Source organism: Carcharodon carcharias (assembly GCF_017639515.1).
Source record: "Carcharodon carcharias isolate sCarCar2 chromosome 38 unlocalized genomic scaffold, sCarCar2.pri SUPER_38_unloc_2, whole genome shotgun sequence".
Classification (NCBI taxonomy): domain Eukaryota; kingdom Metazoa; phylum Chordata; class Chondrichthyes; order Lamniformes; family Lamnidae; genus Carcharodon; species Carcharodon carcharias.
In genome coordinates, this window is record NW_024470786.1 from 1,590,312 (window position 1) to 1,612,711 (window position 22,400).

The 22,400-nt window shown below is 64.9% G+C and overlaps 1 protein-coding gene across 2 annotated transcripts in view; it reads right to left on the reverse strand.

Annotated features, from left to right (window-relative positions):
* The window catches only part of LOC121274797 (E3 ubiquitin-protein ligase BRE1B-like), a 53,628-nt gene extending 32,002 nt beyond the window's left edge, over positions 1-21,626 (reverse strand). For both annotated transcript variants that reach the window (XM_041182156.1, XM_041182155.1), the window contains exons 1-3: positions 21,441-21,626; positions 19,025-19,192; positions 9,957-10,104 (exon numbers count right to left, since the gene is read on the reverse strand). In XM_041182156.1, coding sequence (XP_041038090.1) covers positions 9,957-10,104; positions 19,025-19,192; positions 21,441-21,572 — 448 coding nt within the window. In that variant the 5' untranslated portion in view covers positions 21,573-21,626. The remainder of the gene's footprint in view (positions 1-9,956; positions 10,105-19,024; positions 19,193-21,440) is intronic.
* Between the last annotated feature and the right edge of the window lie 774 nt (positions 21,627-22,400).

Below are 22,400 nucleotides of genomic sequence, written 5' to 3' on the forward strand. Positions count from 1 at the left end.
ACCCTCGCTCCCTCGGCCTCGACTCTCCGACAGCGCGGTTCACCCTCGCTCCCTCGGCCTCGACTCTCCGACAGCGCGGTTCACCCTCGCTCCCTCGGCCTCGACTCTCCGACAGCGCGGCTCACCCTCGCTCCCTCGGCCTCGACTCTCCGACAGCTCAGCTCACCCTCGACTATCCGAAAGCGCGGCTCACCCTCCCTCCCTCCAACTAGACGCTCTGACAGCGCGGCTCACCCTTGCTCCCTCAGCGCCGACCCTCCGACAGCGCGGCGCTCCCTCAGCGCCGACCCTCCGACAGCGCGGCGCTCCCTCGCTCCCTCAGCACTGACCCTCCGCCAGCGCGGCTCACCCTCGCTCCCTCAGCGCTGACCCTCCGACAGCGCGGCTCACCCTCGCTCCCTCAGCACTGACCCTCCGACAGTGCGGCTCACCCTCGCTCCCTCAGCACTGACCCTCCGACAGTGCGGCTGACCCTCGCTCCCTCAGCACTGACCCTCCGACAGTGCAGCTCACCCTCGCTCCCTCAGCACTGACCCTCCGACAGTGAGGCGCTCTCTCAGTACTGACCCTCCGACAGTGTGGCTCTCCCTCAGTACTGACCCTCCCACAGTGCGGCTCTCCCTCAGTACTGACCCTCCGACAGTGCGGCGCTCCCTCAGCGCCAACCCTCCGTCAGCGCCGACCCTCCGACAGTGCGGCGCCCCCTCAGTAATGACCCTCCGACAGCGCGGCGCTCCCTCAGCGCCGACCCTCCGACAGTGCGGCTCACCCTCGCTCCCTCGGCCTCGACTCTCCGACAGTGCGGTTCACCCTCGCTCCCTTGGCCTCGACTCTCCGACAGCGCGGTTCACCCTCGCTCCCTCGGCCTCGACTCTCCGACAGCGCGGTTCACCCTCGCTCCCTCGGCCTCGACTCTCCGACAGCGCGGCTCACCCTCGCTCCCTCGGCCTCGACTCTCCGACAGCGCGGGTCACCCTCCCTCCCTCGGCCTCGACTCTCCGACAGCTCAGCTCACCCTCGACTATCCGAAAGCGCGGCTCACCCTCCCTCCCTCCAACTAGACGCTCTGACAGCGCGGCTCGCCCTCGCTCCCTCGGCCTCCACTCTCCGCCAGTGCAGCTCACCCTTGCTCCCTCAGCGCCGACCCTCCGGCAGCGCGGCGCTCCCTCAGCACTGACCCTCCGACAGTGCGGCGCTCCCTCAGCGCTGACCCTTCGACAGTGCGGTGCTCCCTCAGCACCGACCCTCCGACAGTGCGGCGCTCCCTCAGCGCTGCCCCTCCCACAGTGCGGCGCTCCCTCGGCTCTCCGACAACGCAGCTCACACTCGCTCCCTCAGCACTGACCCTCCGACAGTGCGGCTCACCCTCGCTCCCTCAGCACTGACCCTCCAACAGCGCAGCTCACCCTCGCTCCCTCAGCACTGACCCTCCGACAGTGAGGCGCTCTCTCAGTACTGACCCTCGGACAGTGTGGCCCTCCCTCAGTACTGACCCTCCCACAGTGCGGCTCACCCTCGCTCCCTCGGCCTCCACTCTCCGCCAGCGCAGCTCACCCTTGCTCCCTCAGCGCCGAGCCTCCGACAGCGCGGCGCTCCCTCAGCGCCGACCCTCCGACAGTGCGGCGCTCCCTCAGCGCCGACCCTCCGACAGCGCGGCGCTCCCTCAGCGCCGACCCTCCGACAGCGCGGCGCTCCCTCAGCGCTGACCCTCCGACAGCGCGGCGCTCCCTCAGCGCTGACCCTCCGACAGTGCGGCGCTCCCTCAGCAATGACCCTTCGACAGTGTGGCGCTCCCTCAGCGCTGACCCTCCCACAGTGCGGCGCTCCCTCGCTCTCGACTCTCCGACAGCGCGGCTCACCCTCGCTCCCTCGGCCTCGACTCTCCGACAGCGCAGCTCACCCTCGCTCCCTCGGCTTCCACTCTCCGCCAGCGCAGCTCACCTCGCTCCCTCAGCGCCGACCCTCCGACAGTGCGGCGCTCCCTCAGCACCAATCCTCCGTCAGCGCCGACCATCCGACAGTGCGGCGCTCCCTCAGTACTGAACCTCCGACAGCGCGGCGCTCCCATAGTACTGACCCTCCGACAGTGCGGCTCACCCTCGCTCCCTCAGCGCCGACCTTCCGACAGTGCGGTTCACCCTCGCTCCCTCGGCCTCGACTCTCCGACAGCGCGGTTCACCCTCGTTCCCTCGGCCTCGACTCTCCGACAACGCGGTTCACCCTCGCTCCCTCGGCCTCGACTCTCCGACAGCGCGGTTCACCCTCGCTCCCTCGGCCTCGACTCTCCGACAGCGCGGCTCATCCTCGCTCCCTCGGCCTCGACTCTCCGACAGCGCGGCTCACCCTCGCTTCCTCGGCCTCGACTCTCCGACAGCTCAGCTCACCCTCGACTATCCGAAAGCGCGGCTCACCCTCCCTCCCTCCAACTAGATGCTCTGACAGCGCGGCTCACCCTTGCTCCCTCAGCGCCGACCCTCCGACAGCGCGGCGCTCCCTCAGCGCCGACCCTCCGACAGCGCGGCGCTCCCTCGCTCCCTCAGCACTGACCCTCCGCCAGCGCGGCTCACCCTCGCTCCCTCAGCGCTGACCCTCCGACAGCGCGGCTCACCCTCGCTCCCTCAGCACTGACCCTCCGACAGTGCGGCTCACCCTCGCTCCCTCAGCGCTGACCCTCCGACAGCGCGGCGCTCCCTCAGCGCTGACCCTCCGACAGTGCGGCGCTCCCTCAGCGCTGACCCTCCGACAGTGCGGCGCTCCCTCAGCGCTGACCCTCCCACAGTGCGGCGCTCCCTCAGCGCCAACCCTCCGTCAGCGCCGACCCTCCGACAGTGCGGCGCTCCCTCAGTAATGACCCTCCGACAGCGCGGCGCTCCCTCAGCGCCGACCCTCCGACAGTGCGGCTCACCCTCGCTCCCTCGGCCTCGACTCTCCGACAGCGCGGTTCACCCTCGCTCCCTCAGCCTCGACTCTCCGACAGCGCGGTTCACCCTCGCTCCCTCGGCCTCGACTCTCCGACAGCGCGGTTCACCCTCGCTCCCTCGGCCTCGACTCTCCGACAGCGCGGCTCACCCTCGCTCCCCCGGCCTCGACTCTCCGACAGCGCGGGTCACCCTCCCTCCCTCGGCCTCGACTCTCCGACAGCTCAGCTCACCCTCGACTATCCGAAAGCGCGGCTCACCCTCCCTCCCTCCAACTAGACGCTCTGACAGCGCGGCTCGCCCTCGCTCCCTCGGCCTCCACTCTCCGCCAGTACAGCTCACCCTTGCTCCCTCAGCGCCGACCCTCCGACAACGCGGCGCTCCCTCAGCGCTGACCCTCCGACAGTGCGGCGCTCCCTCAGCGCTGACCCTTCGACAGTGCGGCGCTCCCTCAGCACTGACCCTTCGACAGTGCGGCGCTCCCTCAGCACTGACCCTCCGACAGTGCGGCGCTCCCTCAGCGCTGACCCTCCGACAGTGCGGCGCTCCCTCAGCGCTGACCCTCCCACAGTGCGGCGCTCCCTCGCTCCCTCGGCCTCGACTCTCCGACAACGCAGCTCACACTCGCTCCCTCAGCGCTGACCCTCCGACAGTGCGGCTCACCCTCGCTCCCTCAGCACTGACCCTCCAACAGCGCAGCTCACCCTCGCTCCCTCAGCACTGACCCTCCGACAGTGAGGCGCTCTCTCAGTACTGACCCTCGGACAGTGTGGCCCTCCCTCAGTACTGACCCTCCCACAGTGCGGCTCACCCTCGCTCCCTCGGCCTCCACTCTCCGCCAGCGCAGCTCACCCTTGCTCCCTCAGCGCCGAGCCTCCGACAGCGCGGCGCTCCCTCAGCGCCGACCCTCCGACAGTGCGGCGCTCCCTCAGCGCCGACCCTCCGACAGCGCGGCGCTCCCTCAGCGCTGACCCTCCGACAGTGCGGCGCTCCCTCAGCACTGACCCTCCGACAGTGCGGCGCTCCCTCAGCGCTGACCCTTCGACAGTGTGGCGCTCCCTCAGCGCTGACCCTCCCACAGTGCGGCGCTCCCTCGCTCTCGACTCTCCGACAGTGCGGCTCACCCTCGCTCCCTCGGCCTCGACTCTCCGACAGCGCAGCTCACCCTCGCTCCCTCGGCTTCCACTCTCCGCCAGCGCAGCTCACCTCGCTCCCTCAGCGCCGACCCTCCGACAGTGCGGCGCTCCCTCAGCGCCAATCCTCCGTCAGCGCCGACCCTCCAACAATGCGGCGCTCCCTCAGTACTGACCCTCCGACAGCGCGGCGCTCCCATAGTACTGACCCTCCGACAGCGCGGCTCACCCTCGCTCCCTCAGCGCCGACCTTCCGAAAGTGCGGTTCACCCTCGCTCCCTCGGCCTCGACTCTCCGACAGCGCGGTTCACCCTCGCTCCCTCGGCCTCGACTCTCCGACAGCGCGGTTCACCCTCGCTCCCTCGGCCTCGACTCTCCGACAGCGCGGCTCACCCTCGCTCCCTCGGCCTCGACTCTCCGACAGCTCAGCTCACCCTCGACTATCCGAAAGCGCGGCTCACCCTCCCTCCCTCCAACTAGACGCTCTGACAGCGCGGCTCACCCTTGCTCCCTCAGCGCCGACCCTCCGACAGCGCGGCGCTCCCTCAGCGCCGACCCTCCGACAGCGCGGCGCTCCCTCGCTCCCTCAGCACTGACCCTCCGCCAGCGCGGCTCACCCTCGCTCCCTCAGCGCTGACCCTCCGACAGCGCGGCTCACCCTCGCTCCCTCAGCACTGACCCTCCGACAGTGCGGCTCACCCTCGCTCCCTCAGCACTGACCCTCCGACAGTGCGGCTGACCCTCGCTCCCTCAGCACTGACCCTCCGACAGTGCAGCTCACCCTCGCTCCCTCAGCACTGACCCTCCGACAGTGAGGCGCTCTCTCAGTACTGACCCTCCGACAGTGTGGCTCTCCCTCAGTACTGACCCTCCCACAGTGCGGCTCTCCCTCAGTACTGACCCTCCGACAGTGCGGCGCTCCCTCAGCGCCAACCCTCCGTCAGCGCCGACCCTCCGACAGTGCGGCGCCCCCTCAGTAATGACCCTCCGACAGCGCGGCGCTCCCTCAGCGCCGACCCTCCGACAGTGCGGCTCACCCTCGCTCCCTCGGCCTCGACTCTCCGACAGTGCGGTTCACCCTCGCTCCCTTGGCCTCGACTCTCCGACAGCGCGGTTCACCCTCGCTCCCTCGGCCTCGACTCTCCGACAGCGCGGTTCACCCTCGCTCCCTCGGCCTCGACTCTCCGACAGCGCGGCTCACCCTCGCTCCCTCGGCCTCGACTCTCCGACAGCGCGGGTCACCCTCCCTCCCTCGGCCTCGACTCTCCGACAGCTCAGCTCACCCTCGACTATCCGAAAGCGCGGCTCACCCTCCCTCCCTCCAACTAGACGCTCTGACAGCGCGGCTCGCCCTCGCTCCCTCGGCCTCCACTCTCCGCCAGTGCAGCTCACCCTTGCTCCCTCAGCGCCGACCCTCCGGCAGCGCGGCGCTCCCTCAGCACTGACCCTCCGACAGTGCGGCGCTCCCTCAGCGCTGACCCTTCGACAGTGCGGTGCTCCCTCAGCACCGACCCTCCGACAGTGCGGCGCTCCCTCAGCGCTGCCCCTCCCACAGTGCGGCGCTCCCTCGGCTCTCCGACAACGCAGCTCACACTCGCTCCCTCAGCACTGACCCTCCGACAGTGCGGCTCACCCTCGCTCCCTCAGCACTGACCCTCCAACAGCGCAGCTCACCCTCGCTCCCTCAGCACTGACCCTCCGACAGTGAGGCGCTCTCTCAGTACTGACCCTCGGACAGTGTGGCCCTCCCTCAGTACTGACCCTCCCACAGTGCGGCTCACCCTCGCTCCCTCGGCCTCCACTCTCCGCCAGCGCAGCTCACCCTTGCTCCCTCAGCGCCGAGCCTCCGACAGCGCGGCGCTCCCTCAGCGCCGACCCTCCGACAGTGCGGCGCTCCCTCAGCGCCGACCCTCCGACAGCGCGGCGCTCCCTCAGCGCCGACCCTCCGACAGCGCGGCGCTCCCTCAGCGCTGACCCTCCGACAGCGCGGCGCTCCCTCAGCGCTGACCCTCCGACAGTGCGGCGCTCCCTCAGCAATGACCCTTCGACAGTGTGGCGCTCCCTCAGCGCTGACCCTCCCACAGTGCGGCGCTCCCTCGCTCTCGACTCTCCGACAGCGCGGCTCACCCTCGCTCCCTCGGCCTCGACTCTCCGACAGCGCAGCTCACCCTCGCTCCCTCGGCTTCCACTCTCCGCCAGCGCAGCTCACCTCGCTCCCTCAGCGCCGACCCTCCGACAGTGCGGCGCTCCCTCAGCACCAATCCTCCGTCAGCGCCGACCATCCGACAGTGCGGCGCTCCCTCAGTACTGAACCTCCGACAGCGCGGCGCTCCCATAGTACTGACCCTCCGACAGTGCGGCTCACCCTCGCTCCCTCAGCGCCGACCTTCCGACAGTGCGGTTCACCCTCGCTCCCTCGGCCTCGACTCTCCGACAGCGCGGTTCACCCTCGTTCCCTCGGCCTCGACTCTCCGACAACGCGGTTCACCCTCGCTCCCTCGGCCTCGACTCTCCGACAGCGCGGTTCACCCTCGCTCCCTCGGCCTCGACTCTCCGACAGCGCGGCTCATCCTCGCTCCCTCGGCCTCGACTCTCCGACAGCGCGGCTCACCCTCGCTTCCTCGGCCTCGACTCTCCGACAGCTCAGCTCACCCTCGACTATCCGAAAGCGCGGCTCACCCTCCCTCCCTCCAACTAGATGCTCTGACAGCGCGGCTCACCCTTGCTCCCTCAGCGCCGACCCTCCGACAGCGCGGCGCTCCCTCAGCGCCGACCCTCCGACAGCGCGGCGCTCCCTCGCTCCCTCAGCACTGACCCTCCGCCAGCGCGGCTCACCCTCGCTCCCTCAGCGCTGACCCTCCGACAGCGCGGCTCACCCTCGCTCCCTCAGCACTGACCCTCCGACAGTGCGGCTCACCCTCGCTCCCTCAGCACTGACCCTCCGACAGTGCGGCTGACCCTCGCTCCCTCAGCACTGACCCTCCGACAGTGCAGCTCACCCTCGCTCCCTCAGCACTGACCCTCCGACAGTGAGGCGCTCTCTCAGTACTGACCCTCCGACAGTGGGGCTCTCCCTCAGTACTGACCCTCCCACAGTGCGGCTCTCCCTCAGTACTGACCCTCCGACAGTGCGGCTCTCCCTCAGCACTGACCCTCCGAAAGTGCGGCTCTCCCTCAGCACTGACCCTTCGACAGTGTGGCGCTCTCTCAGCGCTGACCCTCCGACAGTGCGGCTCTCCCTCAGTACTGACCCTCCCACAGTGCGGCGTTCCCTCGCTCCCTCGGCCTCGACTCTCCGACAGCGCAGCTCACACTCGCTCCCTCAGCACCAATCCTCCGTCAGCGCCAACCCTCCGACAGTGCGGCGGTCCCTCAGTACTGACCCTCCGACAGGGCGGTGCTCCCTCAGCGCCGACCCTCCAACAGTGCGGCTCACCCTCGCTCCCTCGGCCTCGACTCTCCGACAGCGCAGTTCACCCTCGCTCCCTCGGCCTCGACTCTCCGACACCGCGGCTCACCCTCGCTCCCTCGGCCTCGACTGTCCGACAGCGCGGTTCACCCTTGCTCCCTCGGCCTCGACTCTCCGACAGCGCGGTTCACCCTCGCTCCCTCGGCCTCGACTCTCCGACAGCGCGGCTCACCCTCGCTCCCCCGGCCTCGACTCTCCGACAGCGCAGGTCACCCTCCCTCCCTCGGCCTCGACTCTCCGACAGCTCAGCTCACCCTCGACTATTCGAAAGCGCGGCTCACCCTCGCTCCCTCAGCCTCGACTCTCCGACAACGCAGCTCACACTCGCTCCCTCGGCTTCCACTCTCCGCCAGCGCAGCTCACCCTCGCTCCCTCAGCGCCGACCCTCCGACAGTGCGGCGCTCCCTCAGCGCCGACCCTCCGACAGTGCGGCTCACCCTCGCTCCCTCAGCCTCGACTCTCCGACAGCGCGGTTCACCCTCGCTCCCTCGGCCTCGACTCTCCGACAGCGCGGTTCACCCTCGCTCCCTCGGCCTCGACTCTCCGACAGCGCGGTTCACCCTCGCTCCCTCGGCCTCGACTCTCCGACAGCGCGGCTCACCGTCGCTCCCCCTGCCTCGACTCTCCGACAGCGCGGGTCACCCTCCCTCCCTCGGCCTCGACTCTCCGACAGCTCAGCTCACCCTCGACTATCCGAAAGCGCGGCTCACCCTCCCTCCCTCCAACTAGACGCTCTGACAGCGCGGCTCGCCCTCGCTCCCTCGGTCTCGACTCTCCAACAGCGCAGTTCACCCTCGCTCCCTCGGCCTCGACTCTCCGACAGCGCAGCTCACTCTCGCTCCCTCGGCCTCGACTATCCGACAGTGCGGGTCACCCTCCCTCCCTTGGCCTCGACTCTCCGACAGCTCAGCTCACCCTCGACTATCCGAAAGCGCGGCTCACCCTCCCTCCCTCCAACTAGACGCTCTGACAGCGCGGCTCGCCCTCGCTCCCTCGGCCTCCACTCTCCGCCAGCGCAGCTCACCCTTGCTCCCTCAGCGCCGACCCTCCGACAGCGCGGCGCTCCCTCAGCGCCGACCCTCTGACAGCGCGGCGCTCCCTCAGCACTGACCCTCCGACAGTGCGGCGCTCCCTCAGCGCTGACCCTTCGACAGTGTGGCGCTCCCTCAGCGCTCACCCTTCGACAGTGCGGGGCTCCCTCAGCACTGACCCTCCGACAGTGCGGCGCTCCCTCAGCGCTGACCCTCCCACAGTGCGGCGCTCCCTCGCTCTCGACTCTCCGACAGCGCGGCTCACACTCGCTCCCTCAGCTTCCACTCTCCGCCAGCGCAGCTCATCCTCGCTCCCTCAGCGCCGACCCTCCGACAGTGCGGCGCTCCCTCAGCGCTGACCCTCCCACAGTGCGGCGCTCCCTCAGCGCCAACCCTCCGGCAGCGCCGACCCTCCGACAGTGTGGCGCTCCCTCAGTACTGACCCTCCGACAGCGCGGCGCTCCCTCAGCGCCGACCCTCCGACAGTGAGGCTCACCCTCGCTCCCTCGGCCTCGACTCTCTGACAGCGCGGCTCACCCTCACTCCCTCGGCCTCGACTCTCCGACAGCGCGGCTCACCCTCGCTCCCTCGGCCTCGACTCCCCGACAGCTCAGCTCACCCTCGACTCTCCGAAAGCGTGGCTCACCCTCCCTCCCGCCGACTAGACTCTCTGACAGCGCGGCTCACCCTCGCTCCCTCTGCTTCGACTCTCCGACAGCACGGCTCATCCTCCCTCCCTCGGCCTCGACTCTCCGACAGCTCAGCTCACTCTCGACTCTCCGAAAGCGCGGCTCACCCTCCCTCCCTCCGACTAGACTCTCCACCAGCGCAGCTCACCCTCGCTCCCTCAGCGCCGACCCTCCGACAGCGCGGCGCTCCCTCAGCGCCGACCCTCCGACAGCGCGGCGCTCCCTCAGCGCCGACCCTCCGACAGTGCGGCGCTCCCTCAGCGCCGACCCTCCGACAGCGCGGCGCTCCCTCAGCGCCGACCCTCCGACAGTGCGGCGCTCCCTCAGCGCCGACTCTCCGACAGCGCGGCGCTCCCTCAGCGCCGACCCTCCGACAGCGCGGCGCTCCCTCGGCGCCGACCCTCCGACAGCGCGGCGCTCCCTCGGCACTGACCCTCCAACAGTGCGGCTCTCCCTCAGCGCTTACCCTCCGACAGTGGGCTCTGCCTCAGCAGTGACCCTCCCACAGTGTGGCTCTCCCTCAGCACTGGAACCTGGGGAGTTGTCCTAGACTATGGGGCTTGAGTTTCTGGATTGTGCGAGGGTGGAAACCATGACAGGCTGATCTAAAATAAGCGCTTGAGTGAAGCTGGCCCCGTACCAGAAGCTGGGGTGGGGACACATCGACAGCAGCTGATTGCAGTGCTATCAGAGAGGCATTGCTCCAGCAACCTCACCTTTGTCTGGCTCCGGTTCCCCCTCGCACTCCGGAATCTCGCTGGGGTCTGTGGGGTCCCTGATCTCTGCCTCCTGCTTCGGGCCGTCCTGCGGCTCCTCGGGCTGAGAGTCGTAGCGGTGCAGCAGGACCTGGACATTCTCATCCAGCTGTGAGGGGAGAGAGAGAGCGGGGCAGAGAGCGGGGCAGAGAGCGGGGCAGAGAGCGGGGCAGAGAGCGGGGCAGAGAGCGGGGCAGAGAGCGGGGCACAGAGCGGGGCAGAGAGCGGGGCACAGAGCGGGGCACAGAGCGGGGCACAGAGCGGGGCACAGAGCGGGGCACAGAGCGGGGCACAGAGCGGGGCACAGAGCGGGGCACAGAGCGGGGCACAGAGCGGGGCACAGAGCGGGGCACAGAGCGGGGCACAGAGCGGGGCACAGAGCGGGGCACAGAGCGGGGCACAGAGCGGGGCACAGAGCGGGGCACAGAGCGGGGCACAGAGCGGGGCACAGAGCGGGGCACAGAGCGGGGCACAGAGCGGGGCACAGAGCGGGGCACAGAGCGGGGCACAGAGCGGGGCACAGAGCGGGGCACAGAGCGGGGCACAGAGCGGGGCACAGAGCGGGGCACAGAGCGGGGCACAGAGCGGGGCACAGAGCGGGGCACAGAGCGGGGCACAGAGCGGGGCACAGAGCGGGGCACAGAGCGGGGCACAGAGCGGGGCACAGAGCGGGGCACAGAGCGGGGCACAGAGCGGGGCACAGAGCGGGGCACAGAGCGGGGCACAGAGCGGGGCACAGAGCGGGGCACAGAGCGGGGCACAGAGCGGGGCACAGAGCGGGGCACAGAGCGGGGCACAGAGCGGGGCACAGAGCGGGGCACAGAGCGGGGCACAGAGCGGAAGAGAGAGAGATGCGGAAACAGGGAGAGATTTGGGGGACAGAGAGAGAGAGAGAAGTGGGTTACTCGTGGTCCATCGCCAGCACTTCACAGAGAAGCTGCCTGAGTCACGCCAAGCACTGTGCACTGAATTCAGCCACTCCACCCGTGTGCAAAGCCGCTTGGAGACGAAAGTGAGAGTCACATTGGTCCTGGAGGGTGAGCGTCTGGGTCCCGGGGCATGGGTGAGGGGGGTCCCGGAGCGGGGGAGGATTACAGTCGCTGCCATCCCCAGGACGAGGCTCAACAGTTCACCTGCGGGCGGATGAGGATCGCGCTGGAGGGGGCAGACGCCATGGGCCGGTGGGTACAGGGAGTGGAAGGGGAGGGCGGGGAAAGAGGAGGGCGCGGGCGGGGAGGGGGGGGTGGTGTGGGGGCGAAGGGGAAGGCGCGGGCTGACCTGGGTCCGGTAGCGGTTCACGATGTGGAGGGTTAGGGTTGGGTGGGGAAGGGGAGGGTGTGGGCTGACCTGGGTCCAGTAGCGGTTGACGATGAGGAGGGTTAGGGTTAGGGTTAGGGGGCGAAGGGGAAGGCGCGGGCGGACCTGGGTCCGGTAGCGGTTCACGATGTGGAGGGTTAGGGTTAGGGTTGGGGGGGGGGAAGGGGAGGGCGCCGGCTGACCTGGGTCAAGTAGAAGTTGACAATGAGGAGGTTTAGGGTTAGGGGGGAAGGGGAGGGTGCTTACTGACCTGGGTCCAGTAGCGGTTGACGATGAGGAGGGTTAGGGTTAGGGTTGGGGGGGGAAAGGGGAGGGAACGGACTGACCTGGGTCCTGTAGCGGTTGACGATGAGGAGGGTTAGGGTTGGGGGGGGAAAGGGGAGGGAACGGACTGACCTGGGTCCTGTAGCGGTTGACGATGAGGAGGGTTAGGGTTGGGGGGGAAGGGGAGGTAGCGGACTGACCTGGGTCCTGTAGCGGTTGACGATGAGGAGGGTTAGGGTTAGGGTTGGGGAGGAAGGGGAGGGTGCTTACTGACCTGGGTCCAGTAGCGGTTGACGATGAGGAGGGTTAGGGTATGGGGGGGAAGAGGAGGGCGTGGGCTGACCTGGGTCCAGTAACGGTTGACGATGAGGAGGTTTAGGGTTGGGGGGGGGAAGGGGAGGGCGCGGACTGACCTGGGTCCAGTAGCGGTTGACGATGAGGAGGTTTAGGGTTGGGGGGGGGAAGGGGAGGGTGCTTACTGACCTGGGTGCAGTAGTGGTTAACGATGAGGAACGTTAGGATTAGGGAGGGGAAGAGGAGGGCGTGGGCTGACCTGGGTCCAGTAACGGTTGACGACGAGTAGGATTAGGCGTAGGGGGGGAGGGGATGGCGCCAGCTGACCTGAGTCCAGTAGCGGTTGACGATGAGGAGGGTTAGGGTTAGGGTTAGGGGGGGAGGGGACGGCGCCGGCTGACCTGAGTCCAGTAGCGGTTGACGATGAGGAGGGTTAGGGTTGGGGGGGAAGGGGAGGGTGCGGGCTGACCTGGGTCCAGTGGCGGTTCACGATGAGGAGGGTTAGGGTTAGGGGTAAAAGGGGAGGGACCGGGCTGACCTGGGTCCAGTAGCGGTTGACGATGAGGAGGGTTAGGGTTGGTGGGGGGAAAGGGGAGGGTGCAGGCTGACCTGGGGGCAGTAGTGGTTGACGATGAGGAGGGTTAGGGTTGGTGGGGGGAAAGGGGAGGGTGCAGGCTGAGCTGGGGGCAGTAGTGGTTGACGATGAGGAGGGTTAGGGTTGGGGGGGGAGGGGAGGGCGTGGGCTGACCTGGGTCCAGTAGCGGTTGACGATGAGTAGGATTAGGCATAGGGGAGAAGGGGACGGCGCCGGCTGACCCTGGTCCAGTAGCGGTTGACGATGAGGAGGGTTAGAGTTAGGGTCGGGGGGGGAAGGGGAGGGTGCGAACTGACTTGGATCCAGTAGCAGTTGACAATGAGGAGGGTTAGGGTTGGGGGGTGAAGGGGAGGGCGCTTATTGACCTGGGTCCAGTAGCGGTTGACGATGAGTAGGGTTAGGGTTATGGGGGGGAAGGGGAGGGAGCGGACTGACCTGGGTCCTGTAGCGGTTGACGATGAGGAGGGTTAGGTTTGGGGGGGGAAGGAGAGGGTGTGGGCTGAACTGGGTGCAGTAGCGATTGACGATGGGTCGGGTTAGGGTTATGGGGGGGAAGGGGAGGGAGCGGACTGACCTGGGTCCTGTAGCGGTTGACGATGAGGAGGGTTAGGGTTTGGGGGGGAAGAGGAGGGCGTGGGCTGACCTGAGTCCAGTAACAGTTGACGACGAGTAGGATTAGGCGTAGGGGGGGAGGGGACGGCGCCGGCTGACCTGAGTCCAGTAGCGGTTGACGATGAGGAGGGTTAGGGTTAGGGGGGGAAGGGGAGGGCGCAGGTTGACTTGGGTCCAGTAGCGGTTGACGATGAGGAGGGTTAGGGTTAGGGGGGGAAGGGGAGGGCGCAGGTTGACTTGGGTCCAGTAGCGGTTGACGATGAGGAGGGTTAGGGTTGCGGGGAGAAAGGGGAGGGTGCGGGCTGAACTGGGTCCAGTAGCAGTTGATCATGAGGAGGGTTAGGCTTAGGGTCGAGGGGGAAGGGGAGGGCGTGGGCTGACCTGGGTCCAGTAGCGGTTGATGATGAGGAGGGTTAGAGTTAGGGTTAGGGTTAGGGGGGGGAAGGGGAGGGTGTGGGCTGACCTGGGTCCAGTAACAGTTGACAATGAGGAGGGTTAGGGTTGGGAGGGAAGGGGAGGGAGCTTACTGACCTGGGTCCTGTAGCGGTTGACGATGAGGAGGGTTAGGGTTAGGGGGGGAAGGGGAGGGCGTGGGCTGACCTGGGTGCAGTAGTGGTTAACAATGAGGAACGTTAGGATTAGGGAGGGGAAGAGGAGGGCGTGGGCTGACCTGGGTCCAGTAGCGGTTGACGATGAGTAGGATTAGGGGTAGGGGAGAAGGGGATGGCGCCGGCTGACCCTGGTCCAGTAGCGTCGACAATGAGGAGGGTTAGGGTGAGAGTTAGGGTTAGGGTTAGGGGGGAAGGGGAGGGTGAGAACTGACTTGGATCCAGTGGCAGTTCACGATGAGGAGGGTTAGGGTTAGGGTTAGGGGGGAAAGGGGAGGGCACGGGCTGACCTGGGTCCAGTAACAGTTGACAATGAGGAGGGTTAGGGTTGGGGGGGAAGGGGAGGGAGCTTACTGACCTGGGTCCTGTAGCGGTTGACGATGAGGAGGGTTAGGGTTAGGGGGGGAAGGGGAGGTAGCGGACTGACCTGGGTCCTGTAGCGGTTGACGATGAGGAGGGTTAGGGTTAGCAGGGGGAAGGAGAGGGTGTGGGCTGAACTGGGTCCAGTAGCGGTTGACGATAAGGAGGGTTAGGGTTGGGTGGGGAAGGGGAGGGCGCTTACTGACCTGGGTCCAGTAGCGATTGACGATGAGGAGGGTTAGGGGAGGGTGCGGGCTGACCTGGGTCCAGTAGTGATTGAGGATGAGGAGGGTTAGAGTTAGGGTCGGGGGGGGGAAGGGGAGGGCGCGAACTGACTTGGATCCAGTGGCGGTTCACGATGAGGAGGGTTAGGGTTAGGGTTGGGGGGGAAGTGGAGGGCACGGGCTGACCTGGGTCCAGTAGCGGTTGACAATGAGGAGGGTTAGGGTTGGGGGGGAAGGGGAGGGCGCTTACTGACCTAGGTCCAGTAGCGGTTGACGATGAGTAGGGTTAGGGTTGGGGGGGAAGGGGAGGGCGCGGGCTGAACTGGGTCCAGTAGCGGTTGACAATGAGGAGGGTTAGGGTTAGGGTTAGGGGGGAAGGGGAGGGTGTGAGCTGACGGCGGTCCAGTAGCTGTTGACAATGAGGAGGATTGGCGTAAGGGGAAAGGGGAGGGCTCCGGCTGACGTGGTTCCAGTAGCGGTTGATGATGAGTAGGATTAGGGTTAGGGTTGCGGGGAGAAAGGGGAGGGCGCGGGCTGACCTGGGTCCAGTAGCGGTTGACGATGAGGAGGGTTAGGGTTAGGGTTAGGGGGGAAGGGGAGGGTGCGGGCTGACCTGGGTCCAGTAGCGGTTGACGATGAGGAGGGTTAGGGTTAAGGTTGGTGGGGGTGCGGTGGTGGGGGGGGGGGTGGGGGGTGGTGGTTGGAGAGGGAGGAGGGGGTGCGGGTCGACCTTGGTCCAGCAGTGGTTGACAATGAGGAGGATTAGGCGTAGGGGGGAAGGGGACGGTGCCGGCTGACCTGGGTCCGGTAGTGGTTGACAATGAGGAGGGTTAGGGTTAGTGGGGGGAAGGGGAGGGACCAGGCTGACCTGGGTCCAGTAGCGGTTGACGATGAGGAGGGTTAGGGTTAGTGGGGGGAAGGGGATGGCGCTGACTGACCTGGGTCCAGTAGAGATTGACGTTGAGGAGGGTAAGGGTTGGGGGGAGGGGGGGGGAAGGGGAGGGTGCGGGCTGACCTGGGTCCAGTAGCGGTTGACGATGAGGAGGGTTAGGGTTAGGGTTAGGGTTGGGGAAGGGGAGGGTGTGGGCTGACTTGCGTCCAGTAGCGGTTGACGATGAGGAGTGTTAGGGGAGGGTGTGGGCTGACCTTGGTCCAGAAGCGGTTGACGATGAGGAGGGTTAGGGTTAGGGTTGGGGAAGGGGAGGGTGTGGGCTGACTTGCGTCCAGTAGCGGTTGACGAAGAGGAGGGTTAGGGTTACGGTTGGGGTGGGGGGAAGGGAAGATCGCGGGCTGACCTGGGTCCAGTAGCGGTTGACGATGAGGAGGGTTAGGGTTGGTGGGGGTGGGGGGGGGGGGGGTGCGGGGCGCTGGGAGGGCGTGGGCTGTCTTGGGTACAGTAGCAGTTGACGATGAGGAGGGTTAGGGTTAAGGTTGGGGTTGGGGGAAGGGAAGGTCGCGGGTTGACCTGGGTCCAGGAGCAGTTGACGATGAGGAGGGTTAAGGGGTGGAAGGGGAGGGTGCGGGCTGACATGGGTTCATTAGCGGTTGATGATGAGGAGAGTTAGGGTTAGGTTTTGGGCAGGGGGGGGTTGGCGGTGGAAGGGGAGGGTGCGGGCTGACCTGGGTCCAGTAGTGGTTCACGATGAGGAGGGTTAGAGTTAGGGTTAGGGTTAGGTGGGGGAAGGGGAGGGTGTAGGTTGACCTGGGTGCAGAAGCGGTTCACGATGAGGAGGGTTAGAGTTAGGGTTAGGGTTAGGTGGGGGAATGGGAGGGTGCGGGCTGAACTGGGTACAGTAGCAGTGATGATGAGGACTGGTAGGGTTAGGGTTGAGGTGGGGGGAAGGGGAGGGTGCGGGCTGACCTGGGTCCAGTAGCGGTTGACGATGAGGAGGGGAGGGTTAGGGTTAGGGGGGGAAGGGGAGGGCGCGAGCTGACCTGGGTCCAGTAGAGGTTGACGATGAGCAGGGTTAGGGTTAGGGGGGAAAGGGGGGTGAGCGGACTGACCTGGGTCCTGTAGCGGTTGACGATGAGCAGGGTTAGGGTTATGGTGGGGAAGGGGAGGGTGCGGGCTGACCTGGGTCCAGTAGCGGTTGACGATGAGGAGGGTTAGGGTTGGGGGGGGAAGGGGAGGGTGTGGGCTGAACTGGGTCCAGTAGCAGTGACGATGAGGAGGGTTAGGGTTAAGGTTGGGGTGGGGGGAAGGGAAGGTCGCGGGTTGACCTGGGTCCAGGAGCAGTTGACGATGAGGAGGGTTAAGGGGTGGAAGGGGAGGGTGCGGGCTGACCTGGGTCCAGTAGTGGTTGACGATGAGGAGGGTTAGGGTTGGCTGGGGAAGGGGAGGGTGTGGGCTGACCTGGGTCCAGTAGCGGTTGACGATGAGGAGGGTTAGGGTTGGGTGGGGAAGGGGAGGGTGTGGGCTGACCTGGGTCCAGTAGTGGTTGACGATGAGGAGGGTTAGGGTTGGGTGGGGAAGGGGAGGGCGTGGGCTGACCTTGGTCCAGTAGCTGTTGACGATGAGCAGGGTTAGGGTTAGGGGGGGAAGGCGAGGGTGCCGGCTGACTTGCGTCCAGTAGCGGTTGACGATGAGGAGGGTTAGGGTTAGGGGGGAAGGGGAGGGTGCGGGCTGACCTGGGTCCAGTAGCGGTTGACGATGAGGAGGGTTAGGGTTAGGGTTAGGGGGGGAAGGGGAAGGCGCGGGCTGACCTTGGTCCAGTAGTGGTTGACGATGAGGAGGGTTAGGGTTGGGTGGGGAAGGGGAGGGTGTGGGCTGACCTGGGTCCAGTAGTGGTTGACGATGAGGAGGGTTAGGGTTGGGTGGGGAAGGGGAGGGTGTGGGCTGACCTGGGTCCAGTAGTGGTTGACGATGAGGAGGGTTAGGGTTGGGTGGGGAAGGGGAGGGTGTGGGCTGACCTGGGTCCAGTAGTGGTTGACGATGAGGAGGGTTAGGGTTGGGTGGGGAAGGGGAGGGTGTGGGCTGACCTGGGTCCAGTAGTGGTTGACGATGAGGAGGGTTAGGGTTGGGTGGGGAAGGGGAGGGTGTGGGCTGACCTGGGTCCAGTAGTGGTTGACGATGAGGAGGGTTAGGGTTAGGGTTATGGGGGGAAGGGGAGGGTGCGGGCTGACCTGGGTCCAGTAGCGGTTGACGATGAGGAGGGTTAAGGTTATGGTTGGGGTGTGGAAGGGGAGGGTGCGGGCTGACCTTGGTCCAGTAGTGGTTGACGATGAGGAGGGTTAGGGTTGGGGGGGGAAGGGGAGGGTGTGGGCTGACTTGGGTCCAGTAGCGGTTGACGATGAGGAGGGTTAGTTTTGAGGGGTGGGAAGGGGAGGGCGGTGGCTGACTTGGAACCAGTAGCGGTTGACGAAGAGGACGGTTAGGGTTAGGGTTAGGGTTGGGGAAGGGGAGGGTGTGGGCTGACTTGCGTCCAGTAGCGGTTGACGAAGAGGAGGGTTAGGGTTGAGGTTGGGGTGGGGGGAAGGGAAGGTAGCGGACTGACCTGGGTCCAGGAGCAGTTGACGATGAGGTGGGTAGGGTTAGGGGGTGGTGGTGGGTGGGGTGGGGAAGGGGAGGGTGCGGGCTGACCTGTGTCCAGCAGCGGTTGATGATGAGGAGAGTTAGGGTTAGGTTTGGGGGGGGGGGGGGGGTGGCGGTGGAAGGGGAGGGTGTGGGCTGACCTGGGTACAGTAGCGGTTCACGATGAGGAGGGTTAGAGTTAGGGTTAAGGTTAGGTGGGGGACAGGGAGGGTGTGGGCTGACCTGGGTCCAGTAGTGGTTGACGATGAGGAGGGTTAGGGTTAGGGTTAGGGGGGAAGGGGAGGGTGTGGGCTGACCTGGGTCCAGTAGCAGTTGACAATGAGGAGGGTTAAGGTTAGGGTTAGGGTTGGTGGGGGGGGCGGGGGGGGTGGGGAGGGTGTGGGCTGTCCTGGATACAGTAGCGGTTGACGATGAGGAGGGTTAGGGTTAGGGTTGGTGGGGGTGGGGGGGGGGGGTTGGTGGTTGGAGAGGGAGGAGGGGGTGCGGGTTGACCTTGGTCCAGCAGTGGTTGACAATGAGGAGGATTAGGCGTAGGGGGGAAGGGGACGGCGCCGGCTGACCTGGGTCCGGTAGTGGTTGACAATGAGGAGTGTTAGGGTTAACGTTGGGGGGGGGGGGAAGGGGAGGGCGCTGACTGACCTGAGTCCAGTAGCGGTTGACGATGAGGAGGGTTAGGGTTGCGGGGGGGAAGGGGAGGGCGCGGGCTGACCTGGGTCCAGTAGCGGTTGACGATGAGGAGGGTTAGAGTTAGGGTTGGGGGGGAAGGGGAGGGCGCGGGCTGACTTGGGTCCAGTAGCGGTTGACGATGAGGAGGGTTAGGGTTGGGGAGGAAGGGGAGGGCGCGGGCTGACCTGGGTCCAGTAGCGGTTGACGATGAGGAGGGTTAGAGTTAGGGTTGGGGAGGAAGGGGAGGGTGCGGGCTGACCTGGGTCCAGTAGCGGTTGACGATGAGGAGGGTTAGGGTTGGGGGGGAAGGGGAGGGTGCGGGCTGACCTGGGTCCAGTAGCGGTTGACGATGAGGAGGGTTAGGGTTAGGGTTAGGGGGGGAAGGGGAGGGCGCGGGCTGACCTGGGTCCAGTAGCGGTTGATGATGAGGAGGGTTAGAGTTAGGGTTGGGGAGGAAGGGGAGGGTGCGGGCTCTCCTGGGTCCAGTAGTGGTTCACGATGAGGAGGGTTAGGGTTAGAGTTAGGGTTAAGGGGGAAAGGGGAGGGTGTGGGCTGACCTGGGTCCAGTAGCGGTTGACGATGAGGAGGGTGGCATCGTCGGTCGCCTGCCGCTTCTCGAGTTTCTCGATGCGTTCGCGGAGCTCGTCCTCGATGGCCTGTCGCTGCTCCAGCCTCTCCGCCAGCTTCTTGTTCTTGAACTGCAGAACCTTGAGGTCCATCTCTTCCTGCAAGAGGGAAGGGTGCAGGCGCTGAGTCCACAGTGAGGGCGAAGGAGAGGGAAAGGGCTGATGGGTGGGCGGGAGAAGAATTGCACAGGAGGCTCCCAAACAGATCTTCACTGATCTGACACCTCGGTAACTGGGATTTGCCAGCATAACGTCACTTTTAAACAGGTCCTTAACGGGCACTGGGCATCACCGGCTCAGCCAGCATTGGTACCCTGCAATATCCTACACACCTCCCTATCTCTGTAACCTCCACCAGCTGCTACACCCCTCCCTATCTCTGTAACCTCCTCCAGCCCCTACACCCCTCCCTATCTCTGTAACCTCCTCCAGCCCCTACACCCCTCCCTATCTCTGTAACCTCCTCCAGCCCCTACACCCCTCCCTATCTCTGTAACCTCCACCAGCTGCTACACCCCTCCCTATCTCTGTAACCTCCTCCAGCCCCTACACCCCTCCCTATCTCTGTAACCTCCTCCAGCTCCTACACCCCTCCCTATCTCTGTAACCTCCACCAGCGCCTACACCCCTCCCTATCTCTGTAACCTCCTCCAGCGCCTACAACCCTCCCTATCTCTGTAACCTCCTCCAGCGCCTACACCCCTCCCTATCTCTGTAACCTCCTCCAGCGCCTACATCCCTCCCTATCTCTGTAACCTCCTCCAGCGCCTACACCCCTCCCTATTTCTGTAACCTCCTCCAGCGCCTACATCCCTCCCTATCTCTGTAACCTCCTCCAGCGCCTACACCCCTCCCTATTTCTGTAACCTCCTCCAGCGCCTACATCCCTCCCTATCTCTGTAACCTCCTCCAGCGCCTACACCCCTCCCTATTTCTGTAACCTCCTCCAGCGCCTACATCCCTCCCTATCTCTGTAACCTCCTCCAGCGCCTACACCCCTCCCTATTTCTGTAACCTCCTCCAGCGCCTACTACCCTCCCTATCTCTGTAACCTCCTCCAGCCACACAACCCTCTATATCTCTGTAAACTCCTCCAGCCCATACAACCCTCCCTATCTATGAAACCTCCTCCAGCCCATACAACCCTCCCTATCTCTGTAACCTCCTCCAGCCCATACAACCCTCCCTATCTCTGTAACCTCCTCCAGCCCCTACACCCCTCCCTATCTCTGGAACCTCCTGCAGCCACTACAACCGTCCCGAGCATTAATCTCCTCCACTCATACAACTCTCCCTATCTCTGTAACTTGCTCCAGCCCCAACAACACTCCCTATCTCTGTAACCTCCTGCAGTCCCTATAACCCTCCCTATCTCTGTAACCTCTTCCAGCACCTACACCCCTCCCTATCTCTGTAACCTCCTCCAGCCCCAACAACACTCCCTATCTCTGTAACCTCCTCCAGTCCCTATAACCCTCCCTATCTCTGTAACCTCTTCCAGCACCTACAACCCTCCCTATCTCTGTAACCTCTTCCAGCCCATACAACCCTCCCTATCTCTGTAACCTTCTCCAGCCGCGACAACTCCACCAATCTCTGTCATCTCCTCCAGCCCCTACAACCCTCCCTATCTCTGTGACCTCCTCCAGCCCCCTACACCCCTCCCTATCTCTGTAACCTCCTCCAGCCCCTACACCCCTCCCTATCTCTGTAACCTCCTCCAGCCCCTACAACCCTCCCTATCTCTAACTTCCTCCACCCCAACAACTCTCCCAAAATGTGTAACCTCCTCCAACCCCTACATCCCTCCCTATCCCTGTAACCTTCTCCAGCCCCTACAACCCTGCCTAACTCTGTAACCTCCTCCAGCCCCAACAACCCTCCCTATCTCTGTAACCTCCTCCAGCCCTTACAACCCTCCCTATCTCTGTAACCTCCTCCAGCCCTCACACCCCTCCCTATCTCTGTAACCTCCTCCACAACAACCCTCCCGATCTCAGTAACCTCCTCCAGCCCCTACAACACCCCCTATCTCTGTAACCTCCTCCAGTCCCTTCAACCCTTCCTATCTCTGTAACTTCCTTCAGCCCTTACACCTCTTCCTATCTCTGTAACCTCCTCCAGTCCCTTCAACCCTTCCTATCTCTAACTTCCTTCAGCCCTTACAACTCACCTTCTAAGCTCTGGGATTCCCACCTGAAACCTCATAGCACCGCCTCCTCCTCCTCTCTCCCCTCCTTAAAACTGAGCTCTTCAATCGAGCTTCTGGGCGGCTGTCCCGAATATTTCCTCACGCGGGTCGGAGTCGAATGCTTGTGTGAAAGGCCCAGGGACAACAATCACTTACAGTGGAGGAGATTCCCCCAAGCCGGATAGGTTCAATCAGGGTGGTGGTGGGTTTCTCTTCAGTGTTGGGCTTCTTCTCAGGGGGGCCCGAACCCGCGTCGCTCGCGGCCCGCTTGCTCCCGGCGGCCGACATCCTGACGCCACGCGGCGAGCGAGTCCACGTGTCGGTCCCTGAGAGAGCAGGAGAGAGGGGAACATGGATCAGTGCAGGGTACTGGGCGTGTTACACAGGGAGAGGGGGATGGCACAGAGAGAGAGAGAGAGAAAGCGAGCTCCAAGTCCCAGAGCTAACACCAGCAATCAGTCAGGCACTTAAAATGACCACCAGCTACAATCACAGGAATGGAGAAAATAGCCCAGGGTCAGACCATTTCCATTCTAGGGATTTTAGAGTTAGGGGAACTCCTCCTATTAGTTTTCCAAAGTTTCCTCAATTCGGGAATTCTTCTCTCAGATTGAAAAGCAGGGAATTATGGATCCATTCACCGCATCTCGCCAGGAAATTAGTACAGGTAAAACCAAAGCACTTTTCTCATATTATTTCACGGGATGTGGGTGTCTCTGGCTGGGCCCAGCATTTATTGCCCATCCCTAATTGCCCCCTTGAGAAGGTGGTGGGTGAGCCACCTTCTTGAGCCGCTGCAGTCCCTGTGGTGTGGGTACACCCACGGCGCTGTAAGGGAGGGAGTTCCCCGGATTTGGACCCAGCGACAGTGAAGGAACGGCCGATATATTCCCAAGTCGGGATGGTGAGGGGCTCGGAGGGGAACATCCAGGTGCTGGTGTTCCCCATGTGTCTGCTGCCCTTGTCCTTCTAGATGGTAGAGGTCGTGGGTTTGGGCGGCGCTGTCGAAGGAGCCTTGGTGAGTTGCTGCAGTGCATCTTGTAGATGGTACACACACTGCTGCCCCTGTGTGTCAGTGGTGGAGGGAGTGAATGTTTGTGGATGGGGTGCTGATCG